Source organism: Giraffa tippelskirchi, chromosome 13 (genome assembly GCF_054371585.1).
Source record: "Giraffa tippelskirchi isolate mGirTip1 chromosome 13, T2T-mGirTip1v1.2.pri, whole genome shotgun sequence".
Lineage (NCBI taxonomy): Eukaryota > Metazoa > Chordata > Mammalia > Artiodactyla > Giraffidae > Giraffa > Giraffa tippelskirchi.
The window spans coordinates 17502787-17525514 of NC_137287.1; the positions used below are offsets into that span (position 1 = coordinate 17502787).

The 22728-nt window shown below is 49.0% G+C and overlaps 2 protein-coding genes across 9 annotated transcripts in view; one reads left to right on the plus strand and one right to left on the minus strand.

The window, feature by feature from the left end:
* Positions 1–490: 490 nt before the first annotated feature.
* On the minus strand, positions 491–1237 carry C13H16orf82 (chromosome 13 C16orf82 homolog). Its single transcript, XM_081552263.1, is given in 4 exon segments — positions 491–1066; positions 1069–1131; positions 1134–1178; positions 1213–1237. Coding segments are annotated over 4 exon segments (621 nt in total). The 3' UTR covers positions 491–578.
* An 8-nt stretch (positions 1238–1245) lies between these two features.
* Positions 1246–22728, plus strand: part of LOC145531296 (uncharacterized) — a 153544-nt gene continuing 132061 nt past the window's right edge. For 2 of the 8 annotated variants that reach the window (XM_081553405.1, XM_081553404.1), the window contains exons 1-3: positions 1841–1950; positions 2345–2450; positions 3176–3275. In XM_081553405.1, the coding sequence (XP_081409531.1) occupies positions 1906–1950; positions 2345–2450; positions 3176–3275 (251 nt within the window). In that variant the 5' untranslated portion in view covers positions 1841–1905. Of the gene's footprint in view, positions 2293–2344; positions 2451–2740; positions 3060–3175; positions 3276–3609; positions 3934–19844; positions 20013–22728 lie in introns of those variants that run through there. The other 6 variants (XR_014072333.1, XR_014072336.1, XR_014072332.1 and 3 more) reach the window with 6 other exon arrangements.

Below are 22728 nucleotides of genomic sequence, written 5' to 3' on the forward strand. Positions count from 1 at the left end.
TAGCACTGGTGGATCTTGATCGTGTTCTTCCCAAGAATGGTTTTCAGTGTAGATGGTCTCATCACTGACTGCTGATTCTCAGTGTAGTTGGTGACATACGGCTCTTCCGCTGATGGCTGTTGTTACAGATAAATCAAAATCATTGGTGATTTTGACCCAGTGTATACTTTTAAAAGGTCTTTCTTACCTCTGTTGGTGATAACCACTCCGGGTGAAGTCTGGGTTTGCAGGGTCTTCACATGATGTGTTTTAAGGTCCTAGTGGCTGGCGAGTCTTCTCATAAAGGCACGTGCACCTGGGCAGGCTGCTCATCCTTGGCGACCTGGTCACTAACATTCACGTTGTCCCCAGCTTTGTCCCCTGGAAGACTGGTTTTGCTCTGCAGCCCGCTTTGCACGTGGCTGTCCACCCTGACGCTCTGGTGGTTGCTGGCCTGGCTGGAGGGAAGGCTGCCCACGGAGCTGACCAGCCCGCTGCTCACCTGGTAGTTTAGGGCACTGCTGCCCAGGCTGATGAAACTGATGTCGCTGAAGCTGCTGGCCGTGCTCTCCACGCTGCCACTGGGCAGGCTGGTCTTACTATTCCCTTCCAGCCTGCTTGGTGCCGTCGGCTTGGCGGGCCAGTCGTCTCTTCAGCTGCTTGGGAGAGTAGACGGCGCACACCTGGCTGTTCTGGGCACCGCCGGCCTGGGTGTGGAGCCTTCTCCTCAACCGCACGATTTGATGGCTGCTCGGCAAGCTGACTTCACTGTTCTCCTCATCCCCTGCGTACCCGCTGCTCAGCCGGCTGATGTCAATGCATCGCTCCAGGCTGGAGTGTTGCAGGCTTGGCAGCACGCTGCTCTCGTGGCTCACGGCGTTTCCCAGGTGACCACTGGAATCTCTCAGGGGCTCCTGCGTGGCTTCTGAATCATGGCGTGGCCGTGCGGGGGACTGGGGCTCTAGGCTGGGTGACTGTAGACCTGCACCCGGTTCCTGAGCCTCCCAGCTGGGAGACTCCCCTTGCCTGCCCTGGAGGAAAGTGGGGGGCAACTGACTTGGTTTCTCCAGGAGGAGGGGGCCCTGGAGGCCTCTGGGTGTTGGATGTGGTGTGTCTGGGCAGAGGAGGCTCAATTTATAAGGGTCCCCTTGAAAAGGGAGGGTTCTGATTGGCTGGCTCCGTTCCCATAGTGATGGTGCCTGTGATGCGGGCGGGCGGGGCAGGAGAGAGAACAATGCTGTGCTGGCACCTGGGGCATCAGGGGCTGCAGTTGGGCAGAAAGGAGGCTCTAGTGCAGAAGGGCTGAGAACCACTTTCAAAGGGGCCTGTGGTCTCTGCTTTGCCGGGCCAGGAGACCTGCCTTTGCATCCCAGCCGAGACCTTTATGAGCTGTGTTTCTTCACATCCTGTCATTTCCTGAGCCTCTGCTCCTCGCTCAGCTCTGTGCTCCTGAGGACTGCAGAGAATTTCACAGTCAGAGTTTTAATCTCCATTTTTCCATGGCCCTGCCTGGTCCAGCTCCGACTCTCTCTCAACCTCATCCCATGTCACACCCTACCCTATCGTCAAACTCGGATGCCCAGTCACACTGGCCACTTTGTTATTCTGAGCTCTTATCTGCCACAGGGCCTTTGCACTGGTGGTTCCCACCACCTGGAATGCTCTTCCCTTGGTCCCTTCAGGTTTCAGCTCCAGTGTCCCTCATTAAACCTTCCCTGGCCTCCCCAAGCAGGTCCCTCTATTGTTCTTTATGTCACATCCTGATTTATGGGCCTTACGGCTTTCATTACAATCGGCAATTATGTTTATGTATTGGTTATTGCCATACATCCCCTCTGCTTCAGTGTCAACCTTGTGAGGGCAGAGATTTTGATTTCTTATTCTCTGTTCTGCTCTGACACGCAGCATAATGCTGGCACATAATAGATGCTCACTGAGTATTTCCTGAATGAGTGGATTGAGCATCCTCAGGTTTATATCATAACCATGTTGGGAGCTTTTTATAAACAGGCATTTGGATTTTTGAGGACAGTGACTCTCTGCCTTGATTGCTCATCACAGTGGTCTGACTTGTCCCCACAGCCCTGTTTTCCCCGCCAGGGACTGGCTGGGAAGGGACAGCTCGGCCGTTTAGTGGTGATGCCAGAGAAAGCGGCATGGTGGAAGCCAACTCTTGTAGGAAGCAGGGACAAATATAGCTTTAGGGGACTGGCAGGGGGCAGGCAGGGTCACACACTGAGCAGATAGGCTCAAGACTGGCTTTGTCCTTTTGTGAATGTGAAATGATGCTGCCCCCGATGCTGGGGATTAATGGTGAGCCTGTTGACACTCATATTTCATTTGATTCCCATCCTACCTGCCCCAGGTATGCACCCTGGACCTGAGGAACTGGAGGGAACGCCTAGGGGCATGTCCAGGGAAAAGGGCAGAGAGCACGCCAGTGATGAGAGTGGTGTTCCTCTCTAGCTCAGGTAACTTCAGCTTCGGTATCTGCGAGACTCTGTGAATAGCTGAGTCTCTGCTCAGCAAGCATCCTCCTTCTGGAAGGCTCTGTTGGTAACTCTGGGGGTCTTGAGAAGGCATCAGGCCAGAGTTGGCCCGCCCAAGTGCTGTTTCCTGGCACCCTCCAGAGATGCTGGTACTCAAGGCTCCCAGAGAGCCATACACACCTGAGCTCACATCCCCAGTGCCATGGCATGTCAGGGGAGAAGTGGGTGATGGCTGTTTTCTCCATGGGTTTCTTTCTCATCCTGGCGACCAGGTACCAGACTGCCCCTACGGTTTCCAGTCTCCACTGCTGTTTGCCCTGCTGGAACCCTTCTCTCACCCAGATGCACAGTCCAGTGTCTTTCTGCCAAATTCCCCTTTCCATCATGTATCTCAGTTTCTTCACACAGCTGCCCGGTACCCTAGGACCTTCGCCTGACTCTGAGTCCCCGCTGAGGCTCAGAGAGGAAGCCTAGTTACAATCATGTTACGTGTGTGTCCTGGAGACCGGTGTCTGCCCTTCCCTGGTGTGACAAAGACAAAGCTATATGTTCACCAAACCATCTCATTCCTCTCCCAGGCATTTAAGAAATGTAGGTTTCCAATCCCCTCACATCTGCTGGGGCCAACAGAAGATGGGCAGGAGCGATGGTCAGTGCTCTAGGCTGGGATATCAACATGCATCCTTTTCCTTCTTCTCTGTTGGCAGGGACCTTGGAAGCCACGTGCTGGAGACGGCAGATGCCCACGGTGGATGGAACCTGGGTACCTGAACGATCGTGCGGAGAACCCCCACCCCCACCTGTGATGTGAGTAAGCTGTAGGCTACTTTTGGACTAAGCCTCCGAGACTGGGGGGAGGGGTGGTTATTTGTTCCATAGACTGATATCAATATATCACACACTTGGACATCCCTGAGGTGTTTCACTGGCTTGGCTTTATCGCTGAAGGTTTCTGCAGCGGGCCCTGGGGCTGCTTCCCTTCCCCACCACGTCCCCTCAGAATCCCAGCAGCCAAGTGCCCTGATGGGGAAGCTGTGCTTCCTCAGATGAGGAGGTTGGGAAAGAAGGTCACCAGAGAGAGCCCAGAAAACAGCCCAGCAGCTGTGGGTCTCCCACCTGAATATTTATCCCTAAAATTCAGACTGTGGTGCTGGAGCAGACTCTTGAGAGCCCCTTGGACTGCAAGGAGATCCAGCCAGTCAATCCTAAAGGAAATCAACCCTGAACATTGATTGGAAGGACTGATTCTGAAGCTAAAGCTCCAATCCTTTGGCCACCTGATGCAAAGAACTGACTCATTGGAAAAGACCCTTATGCTGGGAAAGATTGAAGGCAGGAGGAGAAGAGGGTGACAGAGGATGAGATGGTTGCCATTTCTACCTCCAGGGTATCTTTCCGACCCAGCGATCGAGCCCAGTCTCCTGCAGCCAAAGAAATAAATAAAAATAAATATCAAGAAAAAAAACTAGTGAGAGAGCGAGTTGGGGGTAGAGAGCACAGCGCAGGGTGAACAGCCTGGTTGCTCTGCCCCGCAGGGGCTCTGGCCAGAGGAAGGGCTTCACACCTGGAGTGAGCTGAGGTTCCAACTCTGTGTCTACCCCCTGGGGGACATGGTGTGGCCAACTTAACCTCTGAACCTCAGGTTCCACATCTGGGAAATGGAGCAACAGCACTGATGATGCTTCTTCCTGAGGCATGCTCTGAGGACCGATAGGAAACACCAGGGCAGGGTCTGCTCTCTAGGCTCCATGGCCTCACCATGCTGCCCAACCCTCGTGGAGCCTCTGCTTTAAGACAGAACATAGGTGTATGCATGAAAAAAAAATAAGTGTGCATACTGGCGTATATGTATATATACATGAATATACATGTGTGTATATATACGTATACACACATATATACATGTGTATATGTGAATACATACATAAAATATGTGTATGTATATATGCAAAAGGGCTTCCCTGGTGATTTGGTTGGTAAAGAATCCACCTGCAGTGCAGGAGCTGCAGGAGACATGGGTTCGATCCCTGGGTTGGGAAGATCCCCTGGGGGAGGAAATGGCAACCCATTCCAGTATTCTTGCCTGGGAAATCCCATGGACAGAGGAGCCTAGTAGGCTACAGTCCATGGGTCACAAGAGTCAGACACAACTTAGCAACTAAACGACCCCCACCACCATATATGCAAAGACATACGTAAGTATATATGAATACACACATAATATAATCCATGTGTGTATGATACATAAGTATATCTATGTGAATATGTATATAAGCATTTACATACACATAAATGTGCTTTTTATATGATTTTTTATTTATTTATTTTTGGCTGTGCTGGCTCTTCATTGCTATAGACAGGCTTTCTCTAGTTGCAGGAAGTGGGGGCTACTCTCTAGCTGTGCTTCACAGGCTTCTCGTTGTGGTGGCTTCTCTTGTTGTGGAGCGTGGATTCTAAAGTGTGAACTCAGTAGCTGTGGTGCACAGGCTTAGCTGCCCTGCAGCGTGTGGGATCTTCCTGGACCAGGGATCAAACCTGTGCCTCCTGCATTGGCAGGTGGATTCTTAACCACTGGACCACCAGGGAAGTCCTAAAGATACTTTTTTAAAACCACGAAACCCTCTGGCCTTCAGCATCCCTGGGGCCTCCACTCTCCCCTGATTGTCCACGTGGAGCATCCTTATCTGAGCGCATCCCCTGAGATCCTCTGGTCTCTTCCCAGCATCTGGCCCATCGGGGCGAGGACCGGCATTCATTCAGTTTAGAGCATCCCTGAACAGCTGGTGTGTGATCACAGGGCAGCATGGTGAGCGTTTCGCTTGGAGCCAGACCCCAGTGCACACACGGGGAGAACACGGAGCTCCCTGTGCAGGAGCTGGAGCTGTTGGAGGGACTGTGTGTGTGGGCTGAGCTGGACATTGGCATGAATATCTCAGTCAGTCTCCTTTTATCCTCTCTCTGCCCCAAAGCCCAGGTCCTGGCTACCTAATTTGGTCACCAGGCAGGTCTTGTCCTGGTGAGAGGCATGCCAGTGGGTCACGAGTGGTGGGTACCTCCCTACTCCGGAGCACTTGCCACTGGAGCTTACAAGTGGTTTCCAAGGGTGGACTTGGAGCCCTGGAAGCAGGACCTGGGACTCTATACCTCCTCCCAGGATCAAGTCAAAGAGAACCAGCTCTGCCGGGGCCTGGAGTGCGATTGGTCCAAGGGAGAGAGGTAATTCTTCCTCCGGGTGGCCCCATGATTGATTTTCTCTCCACTTTTTACATTACTTAAGGCATAGAAAAGGAACGATAAAGTGAATATTTGTGTGCTTATCACTCAATTCAAGAAATAAGACTCTGCCGATATAGCCTAAAACCCATTTACCCCTCCCCCTCACATCTCCCCATGGCAATCCTGAATCTGACGCATATCTTTATACTTGAAGTATAAAAGGAAAAGGACATATTCCCATTCCATGTGTGGAATCGTTTTGCATGCTATTAATCTTGATATAAGTGGCATTCTTTATATAACCTTCTATAACTTGCTTATGTTCAACATTATATTTGCGAGATTCATCTGTCGTTCTGTGTGTAGCCCAAGTTCATTTTCACTACGCTAAGAGTATTCATTCTATTGATGAATGTCCTACTTCATCCATTCCCTCGATGAATGGTTAGGTTACTTTTCCTTTTCTCCCCCTCTGTGATAAACATTCCTTTAAGTGTCTCTTTCCCACGACCTTTCCGCGGAGGATTTATGAGAAGGGTCCTCCAAAACGGACTGTGAAAACTTCCACTTGTTTTAATTATGTATAGAGCAGCTACGTCTCCCCCACCCCCTGGATCTCGTCTTCTACCACGAGGTTCAGCTTAGGGATGGGATAAACCACAGGGTTTTCTGTTGCCTACATTATTTGGTCCTTATTTGGTTAACACGGCCTTTTCAAAATGTTCGGCTCTGGCTGGAGAGTTGACTCACCTGGGTCAGGGGCAGCAGAAGCCAGGTGGCTGGTAGCAGGTGAGCCTCTCTGAAGAGTGAGTGCTACCAGGAGGGACCCGCTCCTTCTGCTCAGGCCGTGTCACCCAGCTTCCTGTGCGCTGGGGCAAAGCCCCTGCCTCACTTTTTTTCACTGTGGACTCAGTGTGTGAAGGACACACTGGGGATGGGAAGGCAGGATGGAGGAGAGGCGGCCTGAGGAGTGGGGATGGAACTGAGTATCCCTAGGCCCAGCGTGGAAACCGTACCACAGAGTCATGGAGCTGTTGAGTCTGTGAATGAAGCCGATGTCTGAGTTCCAATCCACTCCCAGTTGTGTGATCCGGGGCAAGTTACCTAGCCTTTCTGTCTCAGTTTGGGTTCCTTCAAAAGCAGACTTTAAGGCATGATTCCAGTACCAGTCGTTTGGGAGGTGGTCCCAAGAAACCCTAGTGAAGAGATGGGCGGCAAGACAGGGAAGGAAGGAAAGAAGCCAGTGAGGGTGTGTTTATGGAGAATGTGGCCAGTGAGCCTGGGGCTCTGTGATGCTGGGGCCTCTCAGAGGCTGGGACATTTACCCAGCAGCTCTGGGCCCCACTGGGGCGTCTACTGCCTTTTCCCATTTCTCCCGAGCTGGCTGGGCAAGCCTCTGTGGTGCCAGAGAAAGCCTGGAGGCAGAGGAGGTGGGAGGGGAGAGGGATGGGGAGGGGAAGGGGAGGGAGGAGAGAAGGGACGGGGAGGAGGGCAAGGTGGAGGGGAGAGGCGAGGTGCGGTGCTTGGGTGCGTCTGCTGCTGCATCCGTCAGCTCTCATCTCTAGCAGAGGCTGACCTCTGGGGGTCAAGAAGAGCGGTGGGGGCATCCATGGAGTCTGCCAGCGTGGCCTCGCCTACAGATGGGGTCAGGGATTGTTCCTCTAGGCTGTAGAAGGATTCCACGAGGCCAGGCCGGCCTGCAGTCAGTCCCCTTCAATAAATGCTAAGTATCGAAAACCTGCCTCGTGCTCTCCCAAGGTTGTGGTGAAGAAACGGAGATGGACTGATGAAACAGCAGCTCAGAGAGATGATAAAAAATGTACTCTGGCTGTAAAACCACCAGGTGGCAGGGCCATGATCCGGACCCAGAGGTTGTCTCGGGAAACGTCAGGTCTCACACCCCGGGGGCTTCACTACATTCGGCCCAGAGCAGTTAACACCCCCTACCCCCACCCCCGGAGCTGGATGTCAGGGGGCTGTTTGCCTTGTGGGCCTCCATCAGGCCACAAGTACGGACCAAGGTGGGTCTCAGGAGAGGACCGGGCGTAGGGGGACCAAAGGCCCTGCAGGGAGAGGGCGCTGAGCACAGAACACATGAGCAGGGACCCCATGTGGGTGTTGGTGTCTCGGCTCAGCGTGTGACCGAGGGGGCTTCTGGGATGTGGGACCCTCCATTTTCAAGGGGAACAGGGCTGAGCAAACTGGGGTGCATTGATCTTCCTGACCTGCGGTAAAGTCATAAACACAGTCAAAATGATCCCTGAAAACCCACTCCATCCCTGCATCCATCAGACCTGCAGTGCCATGAAGAGATTCCTCCTCAGTGGCTGTTAGGGACACTCAGCTTGTGGGCCACCTGGTTAGAGCTCAGGGCTGGGAAGCCCCTTTTCCGAAGTCCTGGGGTGCCTTTCCTTGGGTTCTGAACGCTTGCAAGTCCGGGGTGATGGCTCCCGGGCAAGACTTTACCCTAGGCTCTGCCTCCAGCCAGCTCTGTACCTGGGCAGGTTATCGAAGCCCTCCCGCCAGCCTCCTCCCCTGAGAAACAGGGCTGGGAACAGTCAGCTCTCCCATCCTTCAGGTCAGGGGAGCCTGTGTTTTGTCACTGCTGTGTCCCCAGGGCCTAGAAGAAGTTTAAGCGTTGCCCAAAGCTTTGCTGAATGAACAGGTGCAAAGCGCTTGGAAAGCTGAGCAGCTTTAATTACTATTATAATGCAGTTTTGGTATAAAGTCTCTTTCTCATCAACATAGGGCAAACCAGACTTGTTCATTTTCGGGGTGGATTAGATGAGAAAAATCCCAGATGGTGCTAGTGGTAAAGAACCCACCTGTCAACACAGGAGATGTAAGAGACCGGGGTTTGATCCTTGTGTTGGGAAGATCCCCTGGAGAAGAGAATGGCAACCCACTCCAGCATTCTTGCTTGGAAAATTCCATGGACGGAGAGGCCTGGCAGGCTACAGTCCACGGGGTCACAAAGAGCCGGACGTGACTGAAGCAACTTAGCACAGACAGATGAGAAAATAGAGCGACACTTTGCCCAGGGGCTGAGCCCTAAAGCTGGGAGGATGTTAACTGCCCTGTTGGATGAGGTCTTGGTCAGGGGCCAGGAAGGGCGTCAGGGCTGAAGAACCTTGGAGAAAGGCCCTTAGTTATTAAGTTCCAAGTTACAGATGAGGCTCAGTGAGCAGAAGGAGATTTTCTAAAGCTGCCTGGCTGGTAGGCAGCGGAGCCAGGCTTCAACCCCGTTATCTGGTTCCTAGTCCAAGCTCACTCTGAGGGGCACCTGGGGAACTACAGGTTTGCAGACGGGGACAGAGGTTCTCAGAGAGGTGAATCAGTGCCTGGACCATGGTGCACATGGGTGGCAGAGCATGAGGGAGGGGTCACTGGTGTCCCAGAAGGTGGGGTGCATGGTGAGAGGGGGTGCGGGACCATGGCCCAGGGGCCTCCCCTCCAAGGTACTCCAGGTTAAGCGGTGCAACCCCAAGTGCCCTGGGCTCTGAAGCTCAGATTCCCCTTTTGTAAAGGGAAGTGATGCTATCAACCTGCCTCCCTTCCTGGGCTTTTGGGTGCAGGCAGGGAGCTCCCCAGAACTCCCAGAGGAGAAAACATCACTGGCAGGTGGAGGGCAGCTCATCATCACTGGGTCTGCGGATCAGCCCTGGCTGCCTGCCCCATGGCTCCCTGGTGCCTCCCAGCGCACCCTCCGATGCCGGGCTGCCCTGGTTGAGTCTAGAGGAGAGAGTCCCAGGAAGGCAGGACTGGCCCTGAGTGAGCACAGTAAGGGCCGCCCGCAGAATGGGGCCACCACTGATGGGTGATGGCCTTTTGAGCAAATTATTCCTCTATGATTGCAGAGAGGAGGAATTATTGGCAGAAAATGAGGATATAAAACCCCATGGGAGCCTGGTACCTTTTAGGGGGCGCTGAGTGCCGAGCGCTTGGAATCCTTCCAGCAGATTGGTTCATTTTTCATGGTCTAGGACTATAGCTCATCTGTTTAATTCAAACGAGGTGACATAATATCTTTCATTTGGACTTATCACCGCACGGCGCTGATGCACCTCCCAGCATTCTCCGGGCAGGACATTCTGTCATTAATGCACAATCCCTCTCTCTGGCCAAATTGAAAGTCCACAGGAAGGGCTGTAGCCTCGGAGAGGAGAGATCAACAGTGAATAGGTCACATCAGGTATTAAGGAATGAAAATGAATTCATTCTTTCCTCCAGTGAATAAGCAGCTGTACTTGGGTCTCTGTGATCCATGAAATAGGCTGTCAGGAAAATAGGAAATGGGCTGCATTTGAACTTCACTGGTTAATTCTGCCCCGTTGCCCTGGAGACTGAAATCGCTGCCCAGGGCAGGGGCTGGGGGAGGAGGGGCGCCCACATGTACGGGGCACCCACCGTACGCCAGATATCTGGCTTTGTCAGTCCTGTGGGGTTTGGAACCTTGGTATCCCCATATTTCAGATGAGGACGATAAGGCTCAGAAAGATCCAGGGACTTGCTCCAGGTCGCTCAATGCAGAACCCTGGAGCGGTTTGAGGTGTGCAGCCTTATGGCCAGGAAACGGGCCCGAAGAACCTCAAAGCCTTACCTTCGTCTGGACTCAAAAGAGAAGTGCCAGCTTTCTACACCAGGGAAATACCCACTGTCACTGGACCGCGGTGAGGGTTAAATGAGGGAATGAACTTCATGAGCTCAGGACAGGGCTCTGGGCAGAGTGTTTGGAACTTCCGCCTTTCCATCCTTCAGCTGACAGAGTGCCTGAGTGAAGCTTGGAAAGTAAGTGACTTAAATGCCCAAGACCTAGGGCAAATGGCTGGTGGGGCTGAGGTCTGTCCCTTGGACTGGTCCGAGAGTCCCTGTTCTTTCTACCATGGTGGTGGTTTCATCGCTCAGTCGTGTCTGACTCTTTGTGATCTCATGGACTGTATCCCACCAGGCTCCTCTGTTCGTGGGATTTCCCAGGCAAGAAGACTGGAGTGGGTTGCCATTTCCTTCACCAGGGAATCTTTCTGACCCAGGAATTGAATCCGTGTCTCTTGTTGAGTCACCTGGGAAGTGTCTACTAAACCAGGAACTAGAGAGGAGGAATTATTGGCAGAAAATGAGGGAGGCAGGTTGACAGAATCACCTCCATTTACAAAAGGGGAAACTGAGCTCCAGAGCCCGGGGTGCTTGAGGGGCGCTTGGGGACTGGGGAAGGATTTTGAGATGTTTACTATGGAATTTCCCCCTTCTCTGCTTTATTTGTCTCCCTAACAACCTCCAGCAGCCCTGTATATTTGACTTGGTTGTCTTGTTCATTGTTCGTCTCCTACCCACCTGGGCATTTACTTGAGGAGGGGTTTTGATCAATTCATTGCTGTGTCCCCAGTGGCTAGAACCAGAGCTGGGACTTCCATGAGGCAGGAGACAGAGGTCCTGAGAGGACCTTAGGCTTAAGCCCTTAGATCCTGACTTTAGCTAAAATTTCGATAGTTTGTTCATTATACATATATATTTGCATTCATTTTTTATTTTTTAACAATATTGTATTAAAATATCGATTATCTTGTTGCCTGAGTTTTTTGGGCCCTCTCTCAAATTTTGCCCCTGAGCAGGAACAGAGATACAGACATAGAGAATGGACTTGTGGACTCAGTAGGGGAGAGAGAGGATGGGACAAACTGAGAGGGTAGCATTGACGTATATACACTACCATGTGTAAAAGAGGGAGCTGGTGGGAAGCTGCTGTACAGCACAGGGAGCTCAGCTTAGTGCTCTGTGATGGCCCAAAGGGGATGAAGGGGGATGGGAGGGAGGCTCAAGAGAGAGAGGATATAGGTATATGTACAGCTGATTCCTGGGACAGCAAGGAGATCAAACCAGTCAATCCTAAAGGAAATCAACCTTGCATATATATTCACTGGAAGGACTGATGCTGAAGCCCAATACTTTGGTCCCCTGATGCGAAGAGCCAACTCATTGGAAAAGACCCTGCTGCCTGGAAAGGTTGAGGGCAGGAGGAGAAGGGGGCAACAGGGGATGAGATGGTTCGGTGGCATCACCAACTCAATGGACATGAGTTTGAGCAAACTCTGGGAGACAGTGAAGAATAGGGAAGCCTGGCATGCTGTAGTCCATGGGGTCACAAAGAGTCAGACACGATTTAGTGACTGAACAACAACAATAGCTGATTGACTTTGCTATACAGCAAAAACCAACACAACATTGTAAAGTAATTATCCTCCAATTAAAAATAAAAAAAATCTTAAAATTTGCCGCTAAGTGCTTCGCTTGCCTCACCTGAGTCCCAGCTCTGCCTAGAAGGCCACCTGACATGTAATTACATTCAGAAAAGATTTGTAAAAATGAATGATGCCCTGTTGTGTATCAAGACTCATTTCCTGAGTCCCTAGAGAACAGATTGTCCTTCAACGGGTCTTCAAGGGTCTTTGTGTCTGAAGGAAGCTAAGACCCCAAATGGGGCTGCTTTGACTTGGCTCCATCATTTGGTGATAGCTGAGTATTTCTGATGAGTGAGGGCAAGTCGCTCAGTCTTGTCCAATGCTTTGCAACCGCATGGACTATACAGCCCATGGAATTCTCCAGGCCAGAATACTGGAGTGGGTAACCTATCCCTTCTCCAGGGGATCTTCCCGACCCAGGAATCAAACCGGGGTCTCCTGCATTGCAGGCGGATTCTTTACCAGCTGAACTACCAGGGAGTATTTCTGATAGAAGTGAGCTAAAGAAGAAGGGTGTGTCTCTTTCAGGATCTGCTTATGGAACCAAATAGAACTCAGGTCTCTCAAACTGCCTAATGAGGGATGGAATGCAAGAAAGCTACTGAGCTCTGAAAACCTATGCAGAATTTCACACCATCATTAGAGACTGCCCACACCTTTATATCCTGGATGCTTCCCACAATTAAAAGCCGCATGGGGTTGTACTGACAATCCTTAGTGTAATGAGATCTGGCTGTACAGTGCTACTTGCGACCCACCCCCGCCTTCTTTCACGGCCAGCACGCCTGGGCTGACCCAGTCCAGTAAGATTGTGACACCTCTGAGGCTCCATTTCAACAAAATACCAGGGCTTGCTTCCGCCTTGGCTTTATTTCCCTCCAAAGCTGAGGTTTCATCCAGTCGCATTCTCATAATTAAGGTGGGAGTGAGAAATAGCCTCCTATATAATTTAAAATGGGAAAATTATCAATACCTTTTCCAGCCTCATCTTTAAATCTTAGCCACCAATGACTCCCCTATTAACGGACCTAATTAAATCCATTTCTCAGGACGTCTTTGGCAAATTCCATTTTAGCAAAACTGTAGGAAGTTTAATTTGATTTGTCTCTGCTCCCCAGAGCTCTCCTGGAAAAATGAGGGCAAGGCGGCTGCTCATCTCTCCTGTTTGATATTTATGAATCCACTCACTGAACATTGATTGAGCACCTACTATGTGCATTGGCATTGCTCTAGGAGGAAGGGGGAGGAGGAAGCAGTAAAGAGACAAGTTTCTATTCTCATGGCCAGAGGGGACTGGGATTGTTCAGCTGCTAAGCCATATCCAACTCTTTGTGACTGCATGGACTGCAGCACGCCAGGCTCCCCTGTCCTTCACTATCTCCTGGAGTTTGCTCAGATTCATGGCTGGGGAATGTTGATCATTCATTAATTCATCTGTTCAACCACCCTGTATCCAGTCATCTAATGAGGGAAGCACTGTGAAGAGGCTGCTGTTGGCGCAATGAAAGCCCCCCCAATGAAGATCACCCCCTATTTGAATTGGTATGGATAATGATCACTGTGGCAAATACCAATTCCTGTACCTCATCCCTGATCACATAAGTCATAGTTTCTGGAGATGGGGTCAAGAATTTGGTATTTTTTAAAAACTTTCCAGGTATTGCTAATATTCAGCCAGGATAGAGTCACCAGGCTAAAGCATGCAAAGTGGTGAGGACTGTGGTGGAAAGATGGGTCGTGAAGGGTGCTGGAATCCTGTAAATGGATTTGAACCTCATCTGAGGGCAGTGAAATCATTGAAGGGTTTTAGCAGGAAAAGGAGGACCTCCTATTTGAGCTGCAGAAAGAACTACTCTGCCGGAGGTGTAGAGGATAGTCTGAGTTGGGGTAACTGGAGCCAGAGAAACTGGAAAGGAGGCTCTTACAGAAACCTGGGAGAGAGGTGGTGGTGTTCTGGGCCCACCGTCATGATCATGGGAATGGAGGAGACAGAGATTCAGGAGACCAGACTGACACGGTTGGGTGGCGAATCGTGCAGCCTGGGTGAAGTAGGGGAAGCAGTTTAAGATGACGCCATGTGTGCTGGGTGACTAGGTGGATGGTTATGACGTTAATCAGGAAAGGAAAGAATGATTTGGGTTTAGGACATGTTGGAGAGATTTGATTGACAGCTGGAGTCAAGATCTGATACTTGGGATTGTGCTTTGGTGGGTAGAGCAATTGGGAAGTCAACTGGAACCCCTAACTGGAAGCTACTGATATCACCCAAGGAGAGTGTGTAGCCTCAGAGTAAGAGAAGGCCAAGGGTGGCAGAGCCTTGAGGAATCTCAGCATTTGAAGAGCAGTTGGAGTTTGGAGGAGTCAAGAAAGAACCCGATGAGGGATGGCAGAGAGGCAGGAGGAAAAGCAGAGAGTGATGTTGCGAAGCTAAGGAAGGAGAGAGTTCTGAAAAGAGAGTGGCAACATGTTGCAAGTTGTACAGAGGGAAAAATAAAATGGGAGGCCATTCTATACATTTAAGAAAAACAGTATTGATGGCGCCTTGGGGGGTAGTAACCAGGCTGCAGTGGGTTGCAGAGGGAATGGAAGAGAGATGAGTAGAGGTATATATGCTTGTCCAAGAAAGAGAAGTGAGATGGGCAGTCCCCGGAGGAAATGTTGCATTGAGCAGACACGAGACAGGATTAAATGCAAGTAGTTTATTCTGGAGGCGATCCCAGTAAATATCAGTAGGGAATGAAGAAGTAAGACATAAAGGTAAGGAATCAGTAAAGGGTGTGCCAGCAAGTGAGTAATCACTGAAGGAAACTGGAACTTAATCTCGCTGGATAACTAGAGAAGATAGTACAGAGCAGGCACCTGAGTTATTGTCCACGAGAGGCAAGGGAACTGAGGTATTTACCCACCAATTCCCACAGTCACTGGTTGAGGACTGTTCCTCATTGGTTGAGGGAGCATTAATTCCCAGGCACTTTTGGCCTGCCATGTGCATGGGAAGAGTGGGCACTGGCAGCCAGATAAAGTCCTCAGGCAACGAGACAAAGCTGGTGGCAAAATTAGTTTGGAGTGATGCCAGTGGTAAAGGATGAGGGGAAAGGATCAGCACCAGAGCATCAGCTAAAGGAAGGATTTATATTTTTCCGAACGGAAAAGAATTTGTCATGACTGAATGGTGACAAGAATGAGAAGGAGGGGTTGAGAAAACAAGGAAGAGGGGATAAGTGATGGAGAGTGGTCCAAGAAGAGATGGAAGCGGTAGTGAGTGATGGAAGTGGAGGGCTTGGTTGCAAGGATAGGAGGTGGTGGTTGGTAAATAGGAGGCTGGGATTCAAGTTCAAGCAGATGTTGACATGTCATGATCATGGGTGTGGGTGGTCAAAGTGGAAGGAAAGTGAAATCCATTGGAGATGGGAAGGTTAAGGGCTAGGATGGTGAAGAGGTGGACTGGTTCATTCACAATGGACATCAAAGTCACCAGGGACTTCGGAGTGGACAGATACACTAAATCAGAGTGATTACTGACTGTTAAAAGTCACCAGGTACCCTAATCCCACACACAGAGTAGGGTGAACCAAGGGAGTGTGTTGACCATTAGGTCCTGGGCCAGGAAGGAGCCATGTCATCCAGAAGAACAAATGAGTCTGAAGAGACTCACTCCCATTGGTGAGTCTGATTGGAAGTTTTGGAGGGAAGTTAGAGGACAGAGCTGAGAAGGTGGTACCAATAAGTATCCAACCCAAGAGGTAATCAGGAGGCCCTTGGATTGGAGACAGAAGCCAAGAACCAGAGAATTCAAGAACAGGTTGGGAAGCCAAGTTCAAGATTAGCCAGAGTGCCTGCCCCAGGATGAAGGCTGTGGATAAGGACAGGAAGTAAGAGTTCGGGCTTCTTGGAGGGACTCAGGTCGGTAAAGAGATGGACAGAAAGCACTGACTCTGACTGACTCTGACTCTGTTTAGCTTTCCCTTATTCCCCGAGGCTTCATACCTGCTGAACCCCAGGGCTCCGTGGAATCCAGTTAGACAACCATGAATGAGAGGAAGTGGGTTGAACTCTGGAGTCACATCGATCTGGGTTCAGATATCTGCTCAGTCTTTTCTAGCTGTGAGTCTTGAACAAGTTTTTTTTCACCTCTGAGGATAGTTGAACCCATATTCTGAGATTGTTTTAAGGAAGAAGTAAGTGTGGAAGAGTGTCACATCTCTGTTCTTCTTGTTCAAAGAATCATAGTTGCTACTCTGAGATGACAGTAATAACAAGTGCTCATGAAGGAAAGTTACACAGGGCTATAAATGTGTTAGAGGGGTACTTGACCTAGTTAGGAAATCAAGGAAGGCTCCCCTGAGGAGGTGATGTTGAGCTAAGATCTATGGAATGAAAAGGAGTCGGGGGGGTAAAAGTGGAAATGGGAACATTCTAGGAGGAGGAGACAGCATGTGCAAAGGCCCTGTGGTGGGAGGAAGTGTGGCCATTTTAGTAACTGCAGAGAGTGAGGAGGAGCCCAGAGGAGTGGCCAACAGGAGGCACCCATGCAGGGCCTGTCTTTATTATAAGAGTGATGAGCAGCCAGAGTATGAGCAGGGGGACACCCGGTCAGTCTGTGATTGGTGGATAAAGGTGGGGGGAGGAGGTAGCACAGGTCGAGGTTGGGGGGAGGGGGCAGTTGTGAGGTCGCTGCATTCATCCAGGAAAGGGATAAAATTGGCCTAGCATCAGTCCTTCCAATGAATATTCATCAACCCTGAATATTCATTGGAAGGACTGATGCTGAAGCGGAAGCTCCAATACTTTGGCCACCTAATGCAAAGAGTTGACTCTTTGGAAAAAACCCTGATGCTAGGAAAGATTGAAGGCAAAAGGAGAAGAAGGCGACAGAGAATGAGATGGTTGGGTGGCATCACTGACTCAATGGACATGACTTTGAATGAACTCTGGGAGATAGTGAAGGACAGGGAAGCCTGGCGTGCTGCAGTCCATGGAGTCACAAGTAGTTAGACACGACTGAATAACTGAACTATGAGCAACAACAGGGTGCTAAAGATGGAGCAAAAGACAAGGGGATGGAGTTGAGGGATGCTGAGGAGGTAAAATACACCAGACTTGATCATGCATTAGGTGGGGTAAGGGATTATTTATAGGGAGAGAGGTTAAGGATGGCATCCTCATTTCTGATTGTGGCAGTTTCAGTTGATCCAACCTAAGAGACATTTTCCTTTTTGCCAATGTCATGACCCCATTTTTGGAGGATCTGTGTGCTCACTCTGGGTTTCTTGCCCAAGTCTAGATCATAGACCATGTTTAGCTTAAGCTACTGGCAGGTCTTGAGTAGCTTCAATATTTCACAGCCAGGTACCAGGCTATAGAAGGTATGGGGAGAAGAAATTGGAGAACGATGTGACTGTGATGCTGTAAAAGCCAAGGGAAGAAAGAGTTCCAGAAAAAGGGAGTAAGCCTGTTTACAATAGCCAAGATGTGAAAGTAACCTAAGTGTCCATCGACAGATGAATGGATAAAGAGGATTCGGTACATATACACACTGGAATAGCACTCAGCCATAGAAAGAATGAAAGAATGCCATTTGCAGCAGCATGGATGGATCTAGAAATTATCATACTAAGTGAAGTAAGTCAGAGAAAGACAAATATATGACATCACTTATATGTGCAATCTAAAAAAAAATGATACAAATGTATTTATTTACAAAACAGAAACAGACTAATAGACATAGAAAACAAATGTATAGTTACCAAAGAGGAAGAGAGGGGAGGGATAAATTGAGAGTAGAGGATTAGCAGATGTATACTATCATGTAAAAAATAGATAAACAATAAGGATTTACTGTATAGCACAAGGAACTATATTCAATATTTTGTAATAAACTATGATGGAAAAAATAAACCAAGAATGTATATGTATATATATGTATATATATCTGAGTCACTTTGCAGCACCCCTGAAATTAACACAATATTGTAAGTCAACTATCCTTCAATAAAGAAAGAAAAAAGAAGTGTGATATAATGCTGAGTATTGCTGAAACATGAGGCAAAGGAAGGAGTAAAATTTTTATGATTCTCTTATTTTTCTGATGAGGAATTCAGGGATCAGACAGAGTGTCTTAGTTGGACAGCCAGTTGGTGGCACAGTCTTCTGTGTCAGTTAGCTCGTGCTGTGTAGGAAAGAGCTCCAAGAGGAAGTGACTCAAAACCACAAAACTTATTATTTCTTATGAGTCTAGAGCTTGGTTGTGTTGTTCTACTGACCTGGATCAGGCTTGGCTGATCTTCACTGGACTTGTTCGTGGTTAGCTGGTAGACAGGTGAGGGGCTGGCTGGTCTAGAAGGGCTTCAGCGGGGCTAGCTTGTCTGTGCTCCCCACGGTCTCATCCTCTAGCAGGCTAGCCCAGTGGTAAGGTCCAGGCAGAGGATGCAAAGGCCCTAAAGTGAGAACAAGCTTGGATGTTTGAAGAAGAGTGAGGAGGCCAGTGTGGCTGAGCGAGAGTGCGAGGGGAAGGGCAGTGGAAGATGAGATGAGAGAGGTAGAGTGGGTGGGAGGTGGGGGAGAGTACCACGAACATCTTGTAGATCACAGTAAGGATTTTTGCCTATACTTTTATTATTATTAGACTTAATTTCTGCTGTGTTACCCTGGCTGACTCTAGTTCGGTTTCCACTCCATGGAGGTGGTTTTGCATTTCATCTGGCCATGTTGATGTGGACTTAGCTTCTCCCCTCCCTGTACGGACGTTTCCTGCAGCCTGGTCCCACTGAGTGGTGCAAGACAAGTCAGCATCACTGGTCCTGAAATTATAAACGCTTGCTCCTAAAGCCCCCCGAGGTTATGGTCCTCCAAGTTGGATCCACTGCCTGTTTTTGTAAATAAACTTTTATTGGGCTACAGTGATGCCCATTCATCTACCTACTGTCTGTGTCCACTTTTATGCTACAATGGCAAAATTGAGTGGTTGTGACGGATACTGTGTGGCCCACAAAGCCTTAGATATTTATTATCTGATCCTTGAGAGATAAAGTTAAACCTTCTGGAACTTAAGAGGAGATACTTTCAATTCCCTCCTGCTTTGAAGGGTGGGGAATTCCAGGTTTGTGGATCTACCTGTGGGCACAGGAGGTATAAAAGCAGGCAAATCCACACTGTGCCCTGATTTCCGGTGTCTTGTTCCCCCACCCCTGCTTCCCTGGGCTGACTTGCAACTCTGCTCCAGGATATGGTAATACTTCTGATGTCTCAGTCTGCTCTGCTGCTATAACTAAATACCATGGACTGGGTGGTTTAAACAATTTTGGAAGCTGAAAACTCCAAGACCAAAAGCACCAGCACGATTGGGTTCCTGGTGAGGGCTCCCTTCCTGGCTTGCAGACGGCCACCTTCTCACAGTGTCCTTCATGGTGGAGAAAGAGAGTGCATGGACACTCTGGTCTCTCTCTCTTCGTTTAGGGACACTAATCCCATCATGAAGGCCCCACCTTCATGACCTCATTGAAACCTAATCACCTCCCAAAGGTCCCACTTCCCAATATCATCACATTAGGGATTAAGGCTTCAACATATGAACTTTGGGGGAATACTGTAACTCAGTCTGTAACACCTAACATCTCTTATTTTTCTACCTGTGCTCCTCTTGGAGCTAACAGGGGGTGGCAGGGCAGTGTAGGTGATGGGCACGAACTCTCTGGAGTCAGGCATAGCTGAGTTCAAGTTCCCTGTAATCTTGGGGAGTGGATCTCAGAACATCAGTTTTCTCAGCCAAAGAGCTAACAGTACTTCCCACATTTTTGGGTTGCTGGAAGGCCATCATGAACATCACCTGTGCAGTACTTAGCAGTAGCTGGCCAATAGTAAGCATCCTGTTTTAAACTGAGACTACAAAATGAACGTGAGGAAACCACCACTCTCTCCCTTCTAGGAAAAGAAGAAAAACCCTTCGGCAGATGGAGCCAGGGAAATCAGCAAGTCCATATTCAGCCCCCCTCAATAATTTTTGCTACTCTGGGCAGGATACCTGATTTCAGAAACACAGAAGAGAAAATCAATAACTCCAAGCTTGCAGCCAATAAAATCTCAGAAATGGCAATTTCATCTTGACTGTGTCCGCCTGAATCACCAACAGTGAGCTCAACACGAGGGTGGTGACGAGTTTGAGGGCAAGAGAGGCTCGTAAAAATGACTGATGCAGATATTAATGATTTAATCTGCCAACGTGGTGTGGCTGCCTCCGAGCATCCTATTCGTCAGTATTCAGGAACCCATTAGGAGGGGGCTGGGTGAAAAGCACCGCGGATGGCGCGTGGATGTGGCGGGAATGAAGATGAATCGCGGAGCACGGTATTGATTTGCCTTGCCTGGAACGGCGGCTTTCTGTCTGAAAATATGGAAAGCAAATTAATGAATAAATGAGCCGGTTTGGTGAACTGCGCCCCACTGGGAGCCCTGGTGTTTAAGCCACATATGCCAACAGGCTCTGAGCAAATCCCAGAGAGAGGCGAGGGTTTGCTGAGAAGCAGGGGTGTGGCTAGGTTTGCCAATAAGAGGACCCCGCCCCGGAAAGGCTTTGGGACAAGTGGTAGGTGTGCTGGGGTCCGGCAGATTCTAGACTGAATTTTGGCTCTGCCTCCTGCTAGCTGTGGGACCTTGAAAATTCATGCAATCTTTTTGAACTTGAGTTTCTCCACTCAAAAGTGGGAGAAAGTGGGCAAAACGCGATGGATGAATGGGAAGACTCAATTAGACCAGGTATGTCTGATATTCTGTCTCCCTGGGATGCTGTGAGATATCGCAAATGTTTTCTGACCTCTCTGGGCTTCAGATTTCCTTTCTATCACACAGAAATAATAACACTTGTCTTTGGGACACAGTGCTAAAAAATGGTAGCTTTTAAAACTACTGTACATGTCACAAACATTGATTAAACACTTTCATTGTTCAGGCCCTAAGTCATGTCCAACTCTTTGTGATCCCATGGGCTGCAGCACTCCAGGCTCCTCTGTCCTCCACTGTTTCTCCCAGAGTTTGCTCAAATTCATGTCCATTGAGTTGGTGCATTACCAACTCAATGGACGTGAATTGGTGATGCTATTTAACCATCTCATCCTCTGCTGCCTCCTTCTTCTTTTGTCCTCAATCTTTCCTAGCATCAGGGTCTTTCCCAATGAGCGGGCTCTTCACATCAGGTGGCCAAAGGGTTGGAGCTTCAGCTTCAGCATCAGTCCTTCCAATGAATACTCAGCATTGATTTCCTTTAGGATTGACTGGTTTGATTTCCTTGCAGTCCAAAGGACTCTCATGAGTCTTCTCCAGCACCACAATTCGAAAGCATCAGTTCTTCAGCATTCAGCCTTCTTTGTGCATGCGTGCGTGCTAAGTTGCTTCAGTCGTGTCCGACTCTTTGCCACCGCATAGACTAGAGCCCACCAGGCTCCTCTGTCCATGGGATTCTCCAGGCAAGAATACTGGAGTGGGTTGGCATGAGCTCCTCCAGGGGCTCTTCCTGACCCAGGGATCAAACTCACATCTCCTTCGACTCCTGCACTGCAGACAGATTCTTTACTGCTGAGTCACCCACTGGGGAAGCCCTAGCCTTCTTTATTTTGAGCCAATCACTGTCTTATATGCCTAGGGTAGAACTGTGAACAAAATGGAATGACATCCCTTCACTCATAGAATTTATTACTATTATTCCTATGTATGTCCAAATGCTCTAGCACCATTTGTTGAAAGATTGTTGTTCCTCCTCTGAGTTGTTTTGGCACCTTTGTCAAAAATCAGTTGGTCCTGCTTGTGTGTGGCGATTTCTGGGTTCTCTAGTCTGTTTCCTTGATCTATCTATCAGTCCCTCTGCCAGTAACACACTGTCTTGATTACTGTACCTTTACAGTAAGTCTTAAAAATAGGTAATACAATTCCTCCCAGTTTATTTTTTTTTCTAACTGTTTTCAAGTTCTAGTTGCTTTGTGTTTTCACATAAATTTTAAAATAGGCTTGCCTATATCTAAAAAAAATTCTTGCTGCAATTCTGACGTGAATTGTGCTAAACCTGCATGTTAATTTGGGAAGAACTGACATCTTTACTATGTCCAGTCTTCCAATCCATGAACATGGTACATTTCGCCATTTTATTTAGATCTTTGAGCTCTTTCATCAATGTTTTATAGTTTTCAGCATACCATCCCTGAAATATTTTGATGGATTTATTTCTAAGCATTTCATTTTTCTGAGCAATCATAAGTGGTATTTAATTTTAGTGTCTATTTGTTCGTTGCTAGTGTAGAAACTGAGTTTTATGTGTTGGTCCTGCATCCTGTGACCTTGTGGAACCCACTTCTTAGTTCTAGGAGTGTGTGTGTGCACGTGTGGATTTCTTGGAATTTTCCACACAGATGATCATACCATCTGCAAACAGGGACAGTTTTATCTCTTCCTGTCTACATTTTTTTTTTTTTTTGGCTGCGCTGGGTCTTCATTGCGGTATGTAGGTTTCTTTAGTTGCAGCACACAGGCTTCATCACAACCCCGCAGCGTGTGGGCTCTTAGTTTCTGGACCAGGGACCAAACCCGTGTCCCCTACATCGCAAGGTGGATTCTTAACCACTGGACCACCAAGGAAGTCCCTGTTTCTTCCTTTCTAATCTGAATGTATTATTATTTCCTTGGAAGCCCTACACCCAAATGCCTGAAGGGGCCAGGCTGTGGACACTGTGGCGAAAGTGAGCCCATGTCCGTCACAGGGGGCCGCCGTCACTGGCTCTGTAAGCCCCCATCTTCAGATTGTTAACAAATGTAAATGTTGGTAA